General features: G+C 38.7%; 2 protein-coding genes across 2 annotated transcripts; one reads left to right on the forward strand and one right to left on the reverse strand.

Moving 5' to 3' along the window:
- Positions 1–595: 595 nt before the first annotated feature.
- tmx1 (thioredoxin-related transmembrane protein 1) lies at positions 596–3954 on the reverse strand. The gene is made up of 8 exons (XM_079473186.1): positions 3708–3954; positions 3242–3357; positions 3096–3141; positions 2740–2868; positions 2480–2525; positions 2257–2358; positions 1894–1957; positions 596–1795 (listed from the first exon to the last, which is right to left on the reverse strand). The coding sequence occupies exons 1-8, from the start codon at positions 3881–3883 to the stop codon at positions 1626–1628; spliced, it is 849 nt and encodes a 282-aa protein (XP_079329312.1). The 5' UTR covers positions 3884–3954; the 3' UTR covers positions 596–1625.
- Positions 3955–7715: 3761 nt separating this feature from the next.
- Positions 7716–20928, forward strand: trim9 (tripartite motif containing 9). Its single transcript, XM_079472581.1, has 10 exons — positions 7716–8690; positions 11472–11567; positions 11786–11908; positions 14511–14621; positions 15030–15183; positions 15301–15446; positions 16340–16478; positions 17273–17576; positions 18903–19065; positions 19549–20928. The coding sequence occupies exons 1-10, from the start codon at positions 7728–7730 to the stop codon at positions 19624–19626; spliced, it is 2277 nt and encodes a 758-aa protein (XP_079328707.1). The 5' UTR covers positions 7716–7727; the 3' UTR covers positions 19627–20928.
- The last annotated feature ends 328 nt before the right edge of the window (positions 20929–21256 follow it).

The following is a 21256-nucleotide window of genomic DNA, read 5'->3' on the forward strand; positions in this document are numbered from 1 at the left end:
ATGTTCAACATAAATACACTAATTATTACTAAGCTTTCACACAAGAACATCCAGAGACCCTTAAAAAGTATGGACACTAAGTCACGCTTATAGTCTGAATATATATTAATATTAAACCATTCAGCATGTAATAAATAATTTTTCAAATCAAATTATCTGAAACTATTTTCTTTATAACATCACTTTTCTCTTTACCAACTTTTCTATCAATCTTAACTTTAAACCAACATTCCCCCACTACTGCACGCTCTTCATAGTTCTATGCCTTTACTTATTTATCCACTTTTATCTATTCCACGACACCTTTCATATCACAACATCCATTACTGATTGTTACTCTTATCTATATCTGTGACGGTATAGATACTCGTGACTGTCCATTTACCTACCACGTATTATACAGAGATGTGTATCTTCTGTGGCTACAGTTCTCTACCCACTGTTGTATTTAGTAAACATGTGTACTTATGTACAGTGTTACTTTGTGTACAGAGAGATACAATTTTGTTTTTCAGCTGTACAATGACAAAGAACTATTCTATTTAAATCTATGATCAAAGGCCTGTGAAATCACACAGCATTGCAACACAGTATAGCAGCTTTAAACTGTTTATTAACAGTCCCGATTCACACCATTGCAAATCCAGAAACATCCCACACACACTTTAAGCAAAAGAGTTGTAGGTGCAGACATTCCCACATCAGCATCTGTTGCTGTAAACAACTGAACAAAACATATTGAATTCTAGAGGATTGGTCTAGGTTAGTCAAGTGTCAAAAATCTAAAGCAAGCGAAAAACATGATGATTTAGAAATGACTGCAAGTAAAACTCATGAGAAAATGATGGAAGACATCTTTCAAAAATACATTAAATGTAACCAATACACTCAAAATCTTTCACATATGCCTGTGTTTTATGTATCAGTTGCTAAATTAATTTGAAATGAATGTGGAAGTTAAAATGAATGGAACTCCCGCTCAGCACACTTTCTCAAGTGTAAAACTAAGAGATAATCTACACGCACATATACGGTATGAAACAGGTATTACTTCTGACTTTTTCAAAACTGCTTCAATGAAAACCAAAATCAAACAGTATGAAGTCAAACTCAGAGGAAGAAACTGTTAAAACAATAGTAAATAGAAAAGACAATTCCAGCTTTATATAACAAGCATTCAAAAAGCTGAACTAATAAAATATTCACAAATCAATACATTTGCCAAATACATTTGCAACTGAACTGCAAAGTCACAGTGATGTTGTTGTTTGATCTTTGTTATTTGCTCCGTAGACGTAAGGGTAATATTACAACTGTTATTTGAGAAATTCCTTAGAGATCCCATTATTTTTTAACAGACACATTCCGGAGATACTGCATAGAAAGGAGTGTAATCATAAAAACTAGACATGTGAGATGGGAAAACACACACAAACCAACGCCAGAAGTAAGAAAAAAGCTAACCACGTCAGTTTTTCAGTCGTAAGTGACTGAATGTTTGAGAGGGAGCTATTCATGAAGCTCAAAAAGCAATGCCATGGCAGCACATGTAGGCATTGCCATAGCGACGTGGTTTGTGTGATTGTTCTGTGCACAGCAATAGAAGCAGTTCCACCCCAAGTCTTCTAGGTGTCCTCCTCTGTGACTCCTCTTCTCCTAAGAGCATCAGCTCCGTCCCTTCGCCTCCACTCTTCAGCCTTATCTCCATATTCATCTTCATCATCCTCTTCCTCTCCATCTGCTTCCTGCTCGTCTTCTGACTGCTGCAGACGGGCCTGCCCAGTAGGTTGTTTCCCTGCACAAACACAATTACACGTTATTTTCTTGGTGTTTTATAGTCGAATTCCGGTTTAATACATGGTACTGTAAATACACAGGTAGGTTCACACTTACTGTGGTGATAATCTGGTGAAAACCGCCGTGACGGGAACACAAAATCTGCTACAAAAACCAGCACCTGAGACAATACAAAAATGAGATTGGTCCAAGATTATGCCTCTGCTCTACAAATACAAAAACTGGGGCAAACAGTGCACTGGAATTAGCTATTTTTAATAAAAAAACGGAAATTATGTACATTTAAAAGGGACGTTCCTCTACTAAATTGCCTTCTTGGGTTTTTTCACTAAGCTTGTCACAATCCATTCAAGAATTACTTTCTCAAGCAAGATATATGCAAAGCTACCCAAATTACTTTCCTTGTAAGTGTACCCATGAAGCTGTACATTTCTGTCTAACTAGGCAGCTCATACTCACCAATCCAAGGGCCAACCCTGAGAAAAGTGTTGCCAGAGCAAATATTCCATATGAACCCCAAACTGGGACCCCTAGTTGGTCCGTTAAGTAATTATGGCAATGCTGAAACACAATAGTAATATTTTTGCTTCATAGAAAATTTATATACGCAGCTTCTGCAAAATCACATTGTTGAAATAAAATTAAACAGCAGGTGTGAAGCAAAACAGAAAGCAACACTCACCCTGATAAACATGGATAACCTGAAAAGGGCTGACATTGCATTCATCCTGCAAAGAAAAATATTAAATCCCAAAAGGTTTATTAAATGTGTAACAGTCTGAGTAAATGAGAGTATGCAATTGTATGCAAAACCTAATCTTATCCCCCGTTTCTGGTGTTAGACCACTCTGATGTCACACAAAACTTGATCCGAAACATTCACCCGAAATTATTCTAATCTACGGTTTAAAACCAATAGAAGCGTTTACACACAGAACTTACATGAAGGATGAGGGACCAAACCAGGAGGAGATCGGCTCTATACTCTGCCATTTCTTATCATCAAGGAAGCTCAGGAAGTCCTCTTTAGATCGGGCTCCTTGATATCGCCGAAACACGCCATCTTTACAGCTGAAAAGCACATGCACACACACAGGACCCCCATAAACTGTACGTGAAACTAAACCGCATCAAATGCAGTTAAAAAGAACAGGAAATGCTTTTTTGCCCCATCTCTCTATTTACCGTAGATGAGTCATATAGTTGCAAGTTTAAGACTGACGCTTAAATTGCATGCACACAAGACAACATCCAGTCTAGAGAATAAATGCAAGATCTGCGAATAGACTGAAACTCACTGATAAATAGTTGGAAGAGCTGTGATGATGAACCTCCCGCTCAAACCTGCAGCACAGAGAACCACCCAAACACAGGACTCAGAAGGACAACCAATCAAGTGAGCTGAAAAAGATCTAGAAGGGAATGCAGGCAAATAACCACATACCTGGTTGCTCTGTGACGTCAACTTTGGCTATGTTCACTCCCATATCTTCACCCCATTCTGCAAACTCATTCCACACGGGCTGCAGCTGCTGGCAGGCGGGGCACCATGGAGCAAAACTGCACGAGATAAACAAACCCCTTAATCCAATAACGCACCGGTAAAATCCAATCCAAAAGAGATCCACAAACACTGAGGCTTATATCGGATCTATTTAACCACAGTCCTCTTGTTGTTGACAAGCTGTTACCGTTAGATAGCAAGCGTCCGGATATTTCATCTGAAATATTTATAGCAGTACATTGACTTCAAGACCACAGAACTTCCGCTTACCGACCCTCGTAACATTTGCATAGCAATACTCATTCATTTAATACAATATGGTTATATACTTATTCAAGTTTATGACGTTTTCATGCACACATAAACCAACACACATACTTTTGCAGAACTTAAAAGCATAACTCACAACTCAATCATCCATTCGCCCGTAAGGATTTCCTCCCAGTTTCCATCTGTGATCACTCTTAAATCGGCCGATTTGGCCGTCGCGGGCTGGAGAAGCACGTGTGCGACTATAAGCGCAAAACACACACACGCACTGGCTGTCATCTTTCTGCCTCTGTGTGTGTATGCGCACGCCATGTTTCAGCAGCCAGTGCCTCCCTTCCGCTTCCGCCTCCACTCTCAAACACGTGACTGTGACTGGCGGTATCGCACCAATAACGTTTTAGGTTTTTTTATCGCACAGTACGGTTTAAAAACGTTATTTCGCCCGTGTCCGATTGATTTATAGATTATTGTAAGTGTTTTGTGTGTGTATTTACGTAAAATAAAATACGTAAAAACACTTCCGTAATCATATTTAAAAAAATGTTATATACAATTATTTTATATAATATCCACTTCCAATTTTATGAAACCGCTATGACTTAATTGTGTTAGTCAATTTTGAAAGTGCCTGAAAATTCTATTTGTTTTCCCGTGTATAAAGACAAACTGAAAACACAAGATGGCGCTATAAACTCTATCTTGAAGAAAACTTTGACTGTTTTGTCATTGAGCTTGGCTATATTATGAGGCCCTTGAGGTATACAGATCATTGTGCACACTGTTGCTGGAAAAGTAATTTCCCCCAAAAAAGCATATTTACAATAAAACAACAGGAGTATCTATTCTCTCTGATGTCACATTGTGTCACAAGAAAGACACATTTCAAATACACATAGTTACATTTGAAAAATGACAGAGAGCAAATAGTCTTGTTTTCGAGAGCGATACAATAGGCCTTCATAGATGCTTTATTGAGCAACATTTTATCTTTCTATCATATAAATTCTGTTTTTTTATAAGTTTGAACCACATACTTTTTTCTATCATAGTGCTCTTCTGTTACAACCCAAACCGATAGATTGTTTAACTGTTATGTAAAGAGTTTGTGCGTGTAGATTGAGAATTGCTTTAAAAGGTGCCGTGAGAGAAACAAACGATCACAGTCACAATCACTTTCAGAGGATGTTGTTATTAGTCATTCTCTGCTGACACTTAATGGGTGTTAAAGACAGCAGTGATGTGATAATTGCTGTCGCAGTGAAAATGTTAACATGCAAAGTTTCTGCGAATTTGATATATTTGTCTGAATTGAAGGGGTTAGAATATAAACAAGTCAGGCAAATGTTTGTTTGGATAACACAGCAGGATGGATTTTGTGACTGATATATTCTATATAAACTATTGAAAATTAAAAATTTTCGGATTCATTTAGGATTTACATAGAGGACGATATAAAAACTGGATCTAGGACAAGATAAAGGCTTTTAAATTTAGCAAAATAAATAATGAAAATGCAATAAAGGTTTCCAACTTTATAAAAGGTGTTCTGAATTGGTATAGCATTGTGTTAGCAACATAAAGATTTAATCCACACATGCTGTGAATAAAAAATATATAAATTGAATGCTCTGTAAGCCACTTTGGAAAAAAGTCTCTCCTAAACACAGAAATTCATGTTTAAATAAAAATAGAACTGAAAGAGGGAAAACAATACATCTCGAACCAGTAAAACGTCCACATGTAATTAGGATAATATCATTGTGTCTGATTCTCAATTTCAACATTCCATCTGGTTATAACCATTTACAGAACGCTACGCAGAAACTGTTCTCACTGACGTCCATACGCACACACATTCGCACATCACAGGATGCTCGTGGGAGGAGAGAAATGCCGGAGACTGTTTCAATAGGAGTAGGTGGATAGAAGAATTGGCTTTTCCCTGTATCTCTCGTTTCCCCCTTCTCGTCCTCTCTTTGAAACACACTTCTACCTGTTATGTAAGACACTGCCTACTCTCAGCATCATAGAAAGAGCTGAGAGAAAATGTTCATTTTCATACCTTATTCATCCTATGTTGTGAATAATAACTACTGCTGTCACAAACATATGCAAATGAGCATGCATTCTCATATAAAGACCATTAAGAGATATCAATTTTTACTTCATTAGATCGCATCACAGTGGGTATGGACAGCTTGCGCACATAAAAATGAACACTAAATCCACACACAGCCGATAGATTCTTCACTGACTCAGAACCCGAATCTCTAGAGCTTCAGGACGTGGAATGAGTAATCTAGGTACACAGTCCAAGCCAATTTATGGTCCAATTTCTTGGAGTTCAACTCCTTCTGCATGGAGATTTTAAGTCTCCGAAATCTTTCAGAAGATTTAGGATCACTTCATTCACCCGCTTCCCCAGCTCCAGATGGACAGACTGAAGTGCCAAAGAACAGATCAAGAGTTGCTGGAAATGTACAGTAGAGCTGAGAGTGCAATCGCTGTTCCTGCTGCTATACTTGGAGTAGTTTGAGTTTACCGGAGTTGCTCATTTTAATGTTTGTAAAACCACAAGTCCCTTGTTTGTTTTGAACCATTTGGATTTTAAATTATGCAGAAATGTTGTGAGAATAAAGAGAGCATTAACATGGCATTACTATATGTGTTCATCAATCAGTGTAAGTTTCTTGATTGTCGGTTTTATTATGTAGGACTACAATTGATCATCCTATACATTAGTGGGTTTAAACATATTCAGTGTAGCTAAATGATAGATAAAAACATTTGTCGCACATGATTTGGGAAAGTTTTCATTTCACTCTAATGCAGTAAAGTGACATTCAATTCAAATGAGTGAAATGGTGATAGAAGAGACATTTTACAGGCCCTGTTGTTCTTCTGAATTGGTGGAAATATATAACCACTAGTCATGTTAATCATTTTATATTTGTTTAGAAGTCCAAATAATCTTTTTGAAGATCTCCATGCAAACATGTCTGAATCTCTAAACTCAGAGTCTCTCAATAACTACAGGCCCCAGTTTAAAGCCTGCTCTGTGACCCAGTTACTGTCATAATAATAAAAAGTGATTAAGCAATTAATTTGTCCCCCACCAAATCTCACTCACACAGATATTCACGAGAGACAAAAATTCACATGGCTCTCAATCCACAGCCCTTCCCACACACACACACACACGCACACACCTACTCACCTTCACAACAACCTGAATACACCCACCCACACTCTCCTGAACTCTTTAACTTCACTCACGTTTCAATCGCCTACACGTGTTTAATACGCATCACAGAGGACAATACTTTGGTCAATTCAATAGCAGCTGCATGGGTTGGACGCTGTTAAAATGATGTGATCAATAAATTATGGCAATTTAATCTAAAATAGTAAATTGAAATGACTGAAATAACAATAAGATGTTTACAGGACCGTTTTAAGCAGCAATTTTTGTACATGTTGTCATTAACCTGACAACTTTTGCTGGTCATATAGTTTATTGGTCTTGTGTTTTATTTTAAAACACACATATGGTGTTCTTGTTTGCGAGTACGGTAGAGAAAACATATTTGAATATCATTTTGTAAGATCATTGCATTTCTTACAGCTGATTTAAAGCTCATTTAATATTTGAATTCTGCACAGACAGATCCCAATGGCTCTTTGCTCATAAACCATTTTATATCTAAAATGTATCACATAAAGTGTTGGACAGATTGACTCCTCTTTTGTAATATTTCTCATCTCTGCTCTCTCCCTCTCATGGTTACCATGGAAATACCGCTCAAGGCAATTATCATCCTCCAGCAATTAAGAGAAGACTTCAGATTTAGCTCTCACATTTTCCACGGACAACACTTTATCTTGGCTTAGAACTGGCCTGTACAACACGCGCACACACCTAAAAAGGTGATGGATGCAGAAATGGACAGGTGCTCTGCTACAGCAGGTGCACTAAAACAAACATTGGCTGCGTCTCATTTATCAAACCGAAACGCCACCGTTTCTTGACAGCCGAGCATCTGATTGGATTGAAAGAGCTCATCACGTGAACTGACAGTGATTTTGTGCAGTAGCTTTGGCTGCTCACGAGCCTACGCCCCCTGAATTTAAACCGCCTCCTTCACTGACGTCTTGCATGCATAGGAACGGGAACGGGAAGAAGGCGCATCCGCATCCGTGGGAATATACGAATTTCGGTCACAAGGAGTCTGTCTCCACAGCCACACTAATAAACAACATGGATGAAATGGAAGAGGAGTTAAAATGCCCGGTGTGCGGGTCGTTTTTCCGCGAGCCCATCATCCTACCCTGCTCGCATAATATCTGCCTGGCCTGCGCTCGGAACATCTTGGTGCAAACACCCGATGCCGAGTCCCCACAGAGCAGCCGCGCGTCTGGCTCCGGGGTTTCCGATTATGATTACTTAGACCTGGACAAGATGAGTTTGTACAGCGAGACGGACAGCGGCTACGGCTCTTACGGCGGGTTCGTGAGCGCACCGACCACCCCGTGCCAAAAGTCCCCCAACGGCGTGCGCGTTTTTCCTCCTTCCATGCCTCCGCCTCCCCAAGCGCAACACCACCTCCTGCCCCACACCGGCGTCCTCCTGCCCTACACCGGTGTCCTCCCTCCGGTTCCGCGCAACTCCTGCCTCACCTGCCCGCAGTGCCACCGCAGCCTGACGCTGGACGACCGGGGACTCCGAGGCTTCCCCAAGAACCGCGTGCTGGAGGGGGTGGTGGACCGGTATCAGCAAAGCAAAGCCGCCGCGCTCAAATGTCAGCTGTGCGAGAAGAACCCCCGCGAGGCGACTGTCATGTGCGAGCAGTGCGATGTGTTCTACTGCGATCCGTGCCGTCTTCGGTGCCACCCGCCCCGGGGTCCGCTAGCCAAGCATCGGCTTGTTCCGCCGGCGCAGGGAAGAATCAGCCGACGGTCGAGCCCCCGGAAAATCTCCACCTGCACCGAGCACGAGCTGGAGAATCTGAGTATGTACTGCGTACAGTGTAAGACCCCCGTGTGCTACCAGTGTCTGGAGGATGGAAAGCACTCTACTCATGAGGTCAAAGCGCTGGGGGCCATGTGGAAGCTCCATAAGGTGGGGAAATTGTTTGAGGGTTCCATGGCATACACATGCAGATTAAGAATACAGACCATTAATGGTCTGAATGTATAATAGCGTCTGTCAGATGTGTAATTCAGCCTAAATTAATGATAAGGTTGCTTTAGCAACATTTTGTCTTGGTTTTAAATTAGTCTCTAGCTTTCAGCATCGCTGTTCTGTCATACGATTTGCTGGAGAGCTCCAGTCTGTTTAAAAAGCAGCACACGAAACATGATTCAGACGAAATGAAGAACATAAGTAAACAGTAAAAACGCACACTTTTCAGGTTCTATTCAATAGGCAGTGAGATAATTATATTCTTAAGAAGACAAAACATATATTTTGATGAAAATAATTTATAATATTTTGAAGTATATGCGAGCAGATTATATGTTCAGGTTTGGTGATGTTCTCTCACCATAAACATGTCTGCGTTAAATCTGTCTGTTACTCGGGGAACGGCGCAAAACTGCGTGAATGTGGCCTGTTGTTGGCAACCTGAGACAGAGAGCTGATTTAGAGTATCTTTGTGTGTGTGTGTGAAAGGCAAAGGAATGTAGTGAGCCAAAGAATGAAGAGTCCCCCTCCTCTCTATCTCTTTCTGCTGTATCATGGGAGTTAATAAACTGTGAACACATTAATTGATCATTTAAACCTCAGCAATAGGCTTTGCAAAAGGGATTTATTTATTCTCAACAACCTAGAGCACTAGCATCAACAGAAAAAGAAATAAAACCAAAGCATGTTGCACACATTGAACATGTCACACACCACACATGTCTACCGAATAATACACAGTTATGTTACTCCGTGTGTGATTTTCCAGAAACGTGTGTTGTGTTTTATTTTTTGTTCAATTAATAAGACTCCATGTGAGTTGAGTTGCATTATTATGTTGCGGACATTACATTATTCGCTGTGTGTCCAGTTACAGTTACTATATTTGTGGTTTCATGGCTGCACAATATCACTTGGAAATTGGGACAGCAGCATCACAGTAGACCCAAATACGGCTTCCCTCATTTAGCACCTGGGACATGCACACAGAGAGCAGATCTTGGATCAGTGTCCTCTACCACAGTCCCATCTGTAACCGTTACACTAAAAACTTTCGAGCTGGCCTCATATCAGAGGGAAATAGCCTCTTTCCGCACTGCAGACGCATGCTTGTCATTCAGTGAACAGATTGTAGTTTTGCTTTTGCCTGAGGACACCATATGCTTCTATTTCCATCCCCATTTAATTTTTCCAGTGTCACATGCACAAACACATGCACAGGAAGCACTTGAAGTAAGTAACATTATCGGAATGTACCTGCCTAAAGTCTTCTTTTGTACCATTTTAAAGGAAAAGTTTACCTCCAAATTCATGACTTGCAAATCCAAACAACATTGGCCCCTTTGAGTTCCTTTTACGGACACAAAACCACAGATACGCTTCTCAAGATATCTTCTGCGTGTTTTGAACAACATTAGGTTGAATGAATTATTCCTTTAAGAAGAACATTGTTTTACTTTTTTTTCCTCTTCCTTTTTATCTGCAAGCTTCCTTCTAATATACCTCATAAAACATGTTTCCATTAATCATGCCATTGAACTACTGTAGGAAAAATTGTATGGAAGGTTGTAGCATGGTGGGCTCTAGTATGTAGGCCTAGTGATCTGAATTACTGATATACCGTTGCAAACTGTATAGCCGCAATACATAGTCTGTGGTGTTCTAGTGTGCAATACAATGAGTGTTAAGTATGTAGCACAGTTCAGTAGTCCTCTAGTCTAGTCTCTAGGTGTGAGAATCTCACATGTAGAGTGTATGTGGTGCTGTAATGTTGTGTTGTCTACCCAGCGTTAGGTCAAAAAGAGTCAAACCCAAAGGTTGGGATAAATTAACCAAGATTATATTTGACCCTGCAATGGATTAAAACAACCCAGCATAAAATGCAGCTTGTCCTTTTATGAACCAATTCTGGGTTGAAAATAACCCAGCATTTTTCAAGAGTGTATAGTTTAGAGTGTGTAGTGCTTTACAGCGTCGCTGTAGTCTATAGCACTATAATGTAGGCCATAGAGTAAAATTTGGAGCGCCGTGTTTCGTTCCTTGTTCTCTAATTTTTCTCCCTTCATTTGAGAACAGATCACAAAAGAAAGTGAAGGTCTCCTGATGGATGGTTGTCATAGCAATGTGAGACATTTCTAATGGGATATTTTTCCCACTCTAAAGCAACATAATTTCCACTGCGCCTGACGCACACACAAACGCACATTCACTCCTCTTCCTAATCTCTCACCCACTCTTGAAATGACAGATTTATATGGCTTACCTCCCACAAATCATGTCATTTCCTCTCTCGAATAACATTTCATACAATCTGCGCACATTACTAATTCCTTGTTGCAATAGCCCAAAATTTGCATTGCAATTTGGGGTTGGAAATGTAGCGCTTTCAAAGTGCAGAGACTAAAGAAAACCAAAAGGATTAAATACGTACAAACTGATTAGCGTCTTGAAATATTAAGACTTGAGTGTATTAATAAAAAGATTATTAAAAACATCAGATGCATTGATAGATACACTAAAAATAATAAACAGGTAGCATTTAAACCAAGACCACATAAAATATTTTTCACTTTTGGTAAAGTTAGCAGAAAGTGCTAAACATTGCATTCAGGCTTTTTTAACATTATCTTTTTCAAATTTGACTTATTACAGATGTGCATGTACAGCAAATCCAGCACAGCAATTTCTAAACATCTTTATCTCTGTTTATATTTCCAGGGTCAACTTTCTCAAGCATTAAACGTTCTGTCAGACCGAGCCACAGAGGCCAAAGAGTTCCTGGTGCAACTCAGAAACATGGTACAACATATACAGGTACTGTACATCAATGACACACTCATTTTTATATTTAACGCTGTACAATCATTTTTGTAACAGAATAAATTACATTTGCTGCAGATTTTAAGTGTAATATTATGTCTATAGTATTTGTCACAAGACGTTATATTCAGGTCTGATGACCCAGAAGCCCATTCCTAGTAATGCCAGTGGTCAAACCTGTATTATAATGTGTCTGTGTATTTGTGATTTAGGAGAATGGAGTTGAATTTGAAGCATGTCTGGTTGCCCAATGTGACGCCCTGATTGAAGCTCTCAACCGCAGGAAAGCCCAACTGCTCAGCCGAGTAACCAAAGAACATGAGCACAAACTCTCAGTAAGTAAAACATACAGTATACACAAACAGACTCCACACCACACAATTTTTTTTGTTGTTGTTTGAGGAACGTTTTTTTGTTGAGTTTCTTAACTGATTCTCACAGACGCATAATGAATTAAGCTTAGAATGGCAACATGGGAATGTTTCTTATAATTAGCCGTGAAGCAAATTGCTCAATTGAAGCTTTAATGACTGCCACCTTGAAGGTGTTTTTATGTGTTAACATTAATAAATGATGTGCATGTTTTCTTTAGTAAGGGGATTGTTTTATTTATCTTTAAGTGGCTTTGAGGGAATCGAGTGAAACACGTGTGTGTTTAAATGTGTTCAACTAAAATTCTCACTACTTATTTTTTATTTTAGTACTATGACAAACAGCTCAAACTTGAGGGATTCAATTCAATTTTATTTATATAGCGCTTTTCACAATGTGCATTGTTCCAAAGCAGCTTTACAGGAGAAAATAATAAAAACTGAAAAACACAAAAAAGGTAAAACACAGCACAGTACATGGTGTTTATAGAACAAGCAAGATTATACTAGTAAATAATATCTAATGTCAGCAGTCTCCAGGTGGTTTATTTAGCATATTTTGCATTTAGTGAATGCTTGGCTGAAAACGTGTGTCTTTAATCTAGATTTAAATTGTGAGAGTGTGTTTTACCCACGATAAGTATCAGGAAGGCTATTCCAGAGTTTATGTGCTACGTATGAGAAAGCTTGACCCCCTTTGGTCCACCCCTTTAGTTATTCTTGGTGTTTTGAAATCTTAGAGAGTGCGATGGGTTGTAGTGTGATAGAAGCTCTGTTGTGTAGGTAGGGGCTAAACCGTTTAAGGCTTTATAAGTGATTAAAATAACTTTAAAGTCAATACGATACTTAATGGGTAGCCAGTGAAGGGTTGATAACATTGAGGTTATGTGATCATATTTTCTGGACCTGGTTAGAACTCTCATTCTGAACTAACTAAGTAGTGCATTACAGTAGTCAAGTCTTGAGGTTATTAAATGTTTTACAGTTGCATAAAATACATTTATGCATCTAAATTGCACTTTTTAATGCGGCATAAAATCAGCAGCTTTTGCCAAATAAGTGTTTTTCTTTTGTGGGGTTGAGGATGTTAATGGTTAAAGATCTGTGCTATTTAACCTTGAGTCATTATGTCCTGGAACAAGATGCTGAATTCCAGGTTGCTGCAGTGGGACTCAATCTGTACTTAGAGTGCTGCACTGCTTATGGTATGAAACATGGCAAGTTACTATAAAATCTGTGTGCTTTTTTAGTTCTTAAAGGGACGGTTAGTTTCCAAACTCATGTGATGTTCTTACATGGAACACAAAAGGAGGTTTCTGTTTGAAAGTTGACTTTTTATGTAATGAAAGTAAATGGTGACTTCAGGCAGTGTTGTGATTTTTGAACTTTATGGTGATTGTTCTGTGTATTTCAAAATTTTAATAATAGCTTGACCACAAGTGTCACGTACTGTACAGAACATGAAACGAAGAGGTTGGTCTGTTTGTAGATGAAAGATGTTTTATAAAGCCAAACATGAAAGGTAATCCAAAAGCATGAACCAAAGAACAATAGCACAAAACAGCACATGCTTTGGAACAACAACTAATAAGCCAAGTAGCCAACACTCAAAACATAAGGAATTTTATACACAAAGTAAAGAAAAAACATGGATGTGACATGTTACAAAATAAAAAAACAACACAACACACCATCAGACTAATACATGACATGGGAATGTTGAAATATGTCATTCACAAACAATGACACTGAAGTTATTGATGCTTACTCAGAATATGCTCAGTTCAGCTCTCTCTCTCTCTCTCTGTCTAAGAAGTATTATATCAATTTGTGAAAAAATCTTTATTAATGGGAACAATTCTTACTCTCTGACTTTCATATTATTATCTAGTCTTTGTTGTGTGTGCGCGGAAAAATCTAGTGTGATATTTTTGTTGTTTTGTGTGAGAATTGTTGCTTTTGCTCAAATTTGATGGAGGCTTTTCCCTGCCTCTTGTCTCCATGGTGCTACAGGCCTGTTTCCATGGTTACAGTGATGTTGTGGTTAAAGTGTTGTCCAGTGGCTAAGATGAGACTGAGAGCTGCTATGATGCTTCTGTTCTGTCTAGTTTTGTCTGGTTCCGTCTGGATATAGTTTGGTAATCTGGTAAAAAATTTTTTTATGTTTGGTTCATTTAAAGGCTCTGTCTGACTTCATCTACAGTTTAAGAAGAATGATGTGTGATTATGCGAATGTGTTTGTGCACACATAGGTGTTCACATACTTAATGTTAATGGATGTGGCCAGTGGGTTTAAAAAAATTATATACACACACATACGTTGGCTGGTTTGCACAGTGTTTGAGGTTAGACTATCCTTGTGGCCAACACATTCATACATTGGAGTATAGAGAAATAAAGTGATTGTGAAACGGAATGTTGTGTTTTTGGGGGAAAAGGTCGGTGTTGTGTTGCCTGCTCAGAGATGATGCTAACAATTGGTCTTGTTGTTGCCTAGCAACCCAGCCTCAGCAGAGTTATCGTGGATTTATTCTCATTCTTTCTCCCTGTCTCCATTCTGTGTTAGGTGGTTCGTGACCAGATTTCCCACTGCACGGTGAAGTTGAGACAGACCACTGGACTGATGGAATACTGTGTGGAGGTCATCAAGGAAAATGACCCGAGCGGCTTCTTGCAGGTCATCGAGCCTTATGAAAGAGATACTCATGAACCTCATCCGCTGACTTTTACATATTTGTATATTTTTAATCTGTTTAAATCGAAACCATGTCTAGTAATGATAAATTAAGCAAAAAGATAGACCTCTCGTCAGAAATGTCATGAAAATTATTTGGTCGAACATGTTAATACTGTAGTTCATTCACCAGCTTTGTTAACTGTGTTACAGGCTTTTTTAAATCAAAACACTTATGCTCAATGACACTTTGCCTTCCAAACTTTTATGATCACAAAATGTCTCCTCAGGGGACTTTTAATAAATTAACATAAGGTCATTCATTTACATAATGTCAACACTTAGTTAATTCAACAAAATTTATTGTAATATATTCTGACTCGCAGTGTGTTTGTGTGTGTGCGTCTTTAGATCTCAGATGCTCTGATAAGAAGGGTCCATATGACAGAGAATCAGTGGGGGAAAGGTTCTCTGACCCCTCGCATGAGCAGTGACTTTGACCTGACGCTGGACAGCAGTCCTCTTCTTCAAACCATACATCAGTTAGACTTTGTCCAGATGAAGGGTAAGTGTGCGGTTGAGTGTTTCATTTTTGCATGTCTTTTTTAATGACACGGTAAGTTAGAACACTGGACTCAAAATAACCCTGTGTTTGTTTGTGGTTTTGTCTGTGTTTGTGTAGTTCCTGCTGCTCCTATTCTTCAGCTAGAAGAGTGCTGCACTCAATCCAACAGTGCGACGTTGTCGTGGAAGCAGCCCCCCCTCTCCACCATCGCTGTGGATGGGTACATTTTAGAGCTGGATGATGGGAATGGAGGCCAATTCAGAGTGAGTGTTGGAGACATGCAGTTCCACATTTGTCTACATCAGATCAATTCAAGTCCACCAAAACAGTACATAAGTGCAAAATAAATCTTATTGCTCGAAGATGATTCATTTCTCACACTGCAGAATTCTATTTATACAGGACCACGGCACACAATCCCACATGCATGCATATCTAAAGGGGGCCAGCTAGTGAAAGAGCTGTGCAGTTTGTAAAACCTCATTCCCCGACCTCAAGAGGTGCTCAAGCGACAGATGCTAGAGGCCCTGGACTTTAGCCTCCTTGTTAAAGCCCCTGAGTCCCATGCCGGACTGACCCGCTTGACACGGGGCAAGTAGAACCGGTTACACATAAAAAAAAAGTCCCTGTGTCATATGCACACTCAAACCCACACACCCACAGTCACTTATTGGCATATGTGTACCTGATATATGCACGTATGATCGATCTCATCATTGCGTTTTCCTCACACAATATAAGACTCAAAATCATACCTACACAGTTTTAAACGAATGAAAATTCAATATAACACTACGTACAACTCTCTCGTTGTTAATCTTAGAGATGTACTTAGTAGCCTTCACTCAAAAGTCACTGAGTGGAGCTGTTATGTGTCAGAGGAGAACTGGCCCTCCCAGCTGAGTCTGGTTTCTCCCAAGCTTTTTTCCTCCATTTATTCATTATTGTAGTTTTGGTTCCTTGCTGCCGTTGCCATGTTGGCACCGAGAAACTGCTTATTAACTTTGCCTTTATTAGGATGGTTCCCTTTTGTGTTCCAAAATGTTTTCTTTTTCATGTAAAGCTGCTTTAAAACAACGCAACATTGTAAAAAGCGCTTCATAATTACACTTGAATTGAATTTGAAGTGAACTAAATGAAGTGTGCATTTCCATAGGAAGTATACGTTGGCACGGAGACAATCTGCACAGTGGATGGTCTGCACTTTAACAGCAATTACAGGGCTCGTGTTAAAGCTTATAACTCCAGTGGAGTCGGCCAGTACAGCAAAACCCTGGTCATGCAGACATCAGAGAGTAAGTTAAACACACAAACACACACCCACATACACTGACCTTACTATTGAATGTTTTCCCTTTTTGTTCTGAGGGAAGTTTGAGCAAAATAATACCGCAGAAAATATTTGTAAAAAATCTGCTTTTCTCATGCTAATAAAATAAGTATTACTGTTGTTCGTTTGTGTGCACTGAATAAATTCAGCTTCCCTGATCTACTGCTTTCTTCCTCTCTTTCAGTACTCAATTCTGTCACTCTCTTTTTCTCTTTTTTCAATCCATCTGTATTTTCTGTTCTCTATTTCACTGTCTTCTCCACCTCCTCGGTTTTCCTGTCCAATCTTCAATCTCTTAATTTCAGCGAGACTATTTTCATATTGTAGTAAAACTGTGGCTGCTGGGACTAATGTTTGAATCCCTGATCAGTCATTATTATTTTAAACTAATGGAGAGTTTAGTTTCCTGTCTTGTATTATTTTAAAGTATATTTTACCCCAGGATAGCATTATTGACTCCCTCTTATGTCCTTCCAAACCTGTATTACTTACTTTCCCTTGTGGAACAAAAAAAAGATATTTTCAAAAATCACTAAATGGTTTTGTGTCCGTACAATGGAAGTCAATGGGGTCCAATGTTGTCTGGCTACCTATATTATTTAAAATATCTTCTTTGGTGTTCTTCAGAAGAAAGAAAGTCATACAGGTTTGCAATGACATGAAGGTGAGTAAATAAAGAAATTTGGGGTGAACTATCATTGCAAGCTCAACTTGATCCTCATGACTATGTATATATTTGTGTGTGTGATCTTTTTACAGTTGCTTGGTTCACCTTTGACTCTGTATCCGCCCACCCTGACATCATCTTGTCCAACGATAACCTCACGGTGACATGCAACAGTTACGACGACCGTGTAATCATGGGCAACACAGGGTTCTCCCGTGGAGTGCACTACTGGGAGATGACCATTGATCGCTACGACAACCATCCTGACCCTGCTTTTGGAATCGCCCGGTCTGATGTCATAAAGGATGTGATGCTGGGGAAGGATGATAAAGCATGGGCCATGTACGTGGACAACAATCGCTCCTGGTTCATGCATAACAACTCGCACACCAACCGGTACAGGCAACTCTTGTTGTTCCAAGTGTGTTGTTTTATGCATGCCATTTCAACCATGAAAAAGCAGATATTATTGTAGAACTGTTCTGTTGACAGAATTTTCATATTTGGAAGATTACCCCATCTTTGAAATCAAATAATCTAATTTTGAGATTAGGAGCATTAAATTAATCACTGTCATAAAAATGACAAAAAATATTTTTATTTTAGTCTTATTTATTCTTATTCTTTTACTTAACTTTATTGTAAAGTATGGGTTATATGAACAGTATTACAATTTTCATTTATAAAAGGATAAATAGTTAAATTCACGATTTTACTGATACTAAATCTGATACTGATTGACTATTTTTCTTTTGAAATTTCTTTTAGATTTTAGCATGACACTTAAAACATTTTCATTTTCTATATCAAATCACAAAAAGGAAAAAATTAAAAGCAAAGAAATGGCCCAAAGCAAATGTTCACTGTTGCCCTTGGTAAGATTTCAGTCACGTTGTCCTCACAGCAACTCTTCAGAAACTCCATATTTCAAAATAAAATTGAGTCTTATAAAAGAATCATCATCGTACCTCAAAACATTCCTAGTGGAGATGTACACCCACGTATACTTTATTATAAGCGCACAGAGCAGCATGGGGGTTTCATTGCTCTTGAGCACAGCATACAGAACACTTGCTACTGTTTCATAAATCGCATCATAGTTACGCCATCAGCAAGCAATATAACTTCACCCACACAGCCACGAGGAACAATATGCTTTATTTCTTTCAATCTGTTTGTCTTTGAAGTACTTCTACACGCTCAGTGTACTACCCGTGTTCAGGTTGCGTCTGAGCATTCTTATGCTGTGCTGTACTGTGAGCCTATAAAATGCCTTCTGACAGATATCACTAATATAGGTGTCTTGAGATATCACACCTGACTCTGCGACAGCCCTAGGTTGTGCAAACAGCTAAAATGTGCCAGGACACGGCCCACGCTTTTTTAATCCAAAATGCTTTGTGAATGATAATCATTGCATTTTATGACTTCTGGTTGTCTAAAATGTGTATGAAGGCAGAGTTTTGGAAAGAAGCATTGAGTGGCTAATTCTAATGTAGAAAAGCTATGAAATTGGTTAAAGGATCTTTAAACAAGACACATTTAAAAAAGATGACAAAGTCAGTGATACCTTACTGCCATCTGCTGCTCAGTAATAATAGTCACAAGCAGCAGGCTAAGATCTGTACGATTATTTTTTACATTTGGACATTTTAACATTGTGACTAAAATAATTATATACATCATGTTTTATCTCAATTCATTCTCTTCTTTCTCTCCCAGTACGGATGGAGGAATAAGTAAAGGAGCGACTGTGGGTGTGCTGCTGGATTTCTCTCGTGGGATTTTGTTGTTTTTGATCAATGATGAGCAGCAGGGACCCGTTGCCTTCAACACACTTGAAGGCACATACTACCCAGCCATAAGCCTCAACCGCAACGTTCAGGTAACAGTTTATTTCATTTCTTTAATTCGCTGTATTGTCCTCATTTTATCTGACTAGGTTTAACAGAGTGAAAGGAAAAGTTAATTTATGTGTGTAAATTCCTTTGTTCTGTTGAACACAAAAGAAGATATTTTGAAGAATGTTGGACAGCACACAGTTCTGGGGCACTTTTTACTACCATTGTTATTTTTCCTACTGTGTTAGTCAATGGTTTGGTTAGAAGCGTTCTTCCAAATATCTTTCTCTGTGTAAATCAGAAAAATTAACGTATACCGTTTTGGAACAACTCAAAGGGTGAGTAAATGATGGCTGAATTATTTTTTTGGGTGAACTGTCCTTTTAGTATATCAGTACTTATACAGTACCTATTATTTTTTTTCTGGTGTTAAAATAAGATTATTGTGGGTCGATAAACCCTCAGTTTTTGGATTACCAATACACTGTTTATATAAAATAATATTGTGCATGTGTTTCTTTTAATAGGTAACTCTTCATTCTGGGCTGCCTATTCCGGATTTTTATACACCTGGAGAGTCTGAACCTGCAGGGTCAGTTTGCTGAAGAGACACAGAGCCGATACACAATAATATACGAACACACACGCACACAGATTCACCTGTGAGTGCTTAGTGGGAGAATGCTGCTGACAGTCATTAACAGGTCTCAGAATTGTAAAACGTTACTGGACCTGATAAATTAACTCTGACCCTGATGTATGTGAGAAATGAATATGGAAAATGTCATCTTTTTCTCTTTCGTACTCTTTTTCTAAATATTATTATTATTATTTATTGATGTTGTTGTTTTTATGGAAAAGGTGCTCATGGATGTGAACCCCCAGCTTACAGGATTTTAACAGATGTTTTTTCTGTTGTTTCATTATAAAAGCATCTGTGTGAAGTTAAGCTTAGAAATAAGTTACTGGTGTGCTAGACCTTAAAGGATGCATTTTTACGTTACATAGAATTGTGCAAGGTGTTCTAATGGTGTCTTGAACGGGTGGAAGTGGGGACAGAAACTATATCAATACCCCACAACTTCATAGTACAAATTACATGTATGTACATTTTTGTCTCCGAACTTGAATCCCGGTTCAAACCTACAACACAAATCCCGTCTTCAGCCCTTATCAGTCTCTTATCTCTTAACCCAAACACTGTTCAGTTTAAGAACTCGAATCCTCTCCGAATTCTACAGTGGAGGAACAACACAAAAACAAAAGAGAACGCCAGCATGAGCTGAATGTGTCAATGGGGAGGTAATAGCTCCCTGTTTGTTTAACAGAACACAAGACACACACAGGCATTTCCTCAGCCTTGCATAACGTATTATGCAGAGATGAGAATGAATGAACTGTTGTCGCTCACAATGTATTATATTTTTCATTTGCTGCCTCAAAAGCGAAACGCAAATGCTAAACAAAGAACTGGTGCTGCTTACTTTCAATAAATATGTGAGAAAATATTGCAATATGAAACAGTATAGCTGTAAATCCAAAAGAACGAGAAGTTTAAGCAAGACAGCACACAGTAGCTGCTTATAGCTTTGGCTATTTTTGGCTAAAATAGTTTACGTAGAGGATGTACTTTTGCATTAACAGATATTTAAAAACATTCCGCTGGTGGGGTTAAAATATGGGGCAGGTGCTGTACTTTTGATGTGTGTTGGGCAGCTAGATGATGCTCAACACACATCCGAATGTTTGGGTGCAGGGAGGATACATTTCACCCATTGTAAATTAATTGTATTTTTTCATAAATTAATCCCGATATAAGAAACGAAATGTATTATTAATATTATTAACGTGTCTGAATTGTTGTTATCTGTAAAGTTCGATATCAATAAATGGATTAGGTGAAACTGACCTGCTTGTTGTTTTTCTTACAAAAGTACACTTGCTGAAAATGTCATGATTCTCTTATGGTGAGACACGGAGAGAGGACCCAGGTGCAGACAGCGGGTAAGGGGTTAACATATTTTAATAAATAAAACATAGACCCACGTGGGGGTAACAGAACAAAACAGGGATACAATAACATGACAGGACAGGACTAAAACTAACTACACTTAAACAAGACTTAAATTAACTTTTGACATGAACTACAAATAACTAAACTGACAAGACATGACCTCACCAACCAAATCACAATGAACCAGCACAAGACAGAAGACACAAGACACAAGGGCATTA

This window comes from Barbatula barbatula, assembly GCF_947034865.1.
Source record: "Barbatula barbatula genome assembly, chromosome: 14".
NCBI lineage: Eukaryota > Metazoa > Chordata > Actinopteri > Cypriniformes > Nemacheilidae > Barbatula > Barbatula barbatula.

What these genes read in the sequence shown, in the direction of transcription:
- tmx1 (XM_079473186.1), bottom strand. Translation starts at nt 3,883, where the DNA reads ATGGCGTGCGCATACACACACAGAGGCAGAAAGATGACAGCCAGTGCG. An exon ending in CAGGGTTGGCCCTTGGATTG is followed by an intron (nt 1,958 to 2,256) that starts GTGAGTATGAGC and finishes GTATTGTCTCAG; the next exon opens with GTGCTGGTTTTTGTAGCAGA. An exon ending in TTCACCAGATTATCACCACA is followed by an intron (nt 1,796 to 1,893) that starts GTAAGTGTGAAC and finishes GTGTTTGTGCAG; the next exon opens with GGAAACAACCTACTGGGCAG.
- trim9 (XM_079472581.1), top strand. Translation starts at nt 7,728, where the DNA reads ATGCATAGGAACGGGAACGGGAAGAAGGCGCATCCGCATCCGTGGGAA. An exon ending in GGAATGGAGGCCAATTCAGA is followed by an intron (nt 15,447 to 16,339) that starts GTGAGTGTTGGA and finishes GCATTTCCATAG; the next exon opens with GAAGTATACGTTGGCACGGA. An exon ending in AACAACTCGCACACCAACCG is followed by an intron (nt 17,577 to 18,902) that starts GTACAGGCAACT and finishes TTTCTCTCCCAG; the next exon opens with TACGGATGGAGGAATAAGTA.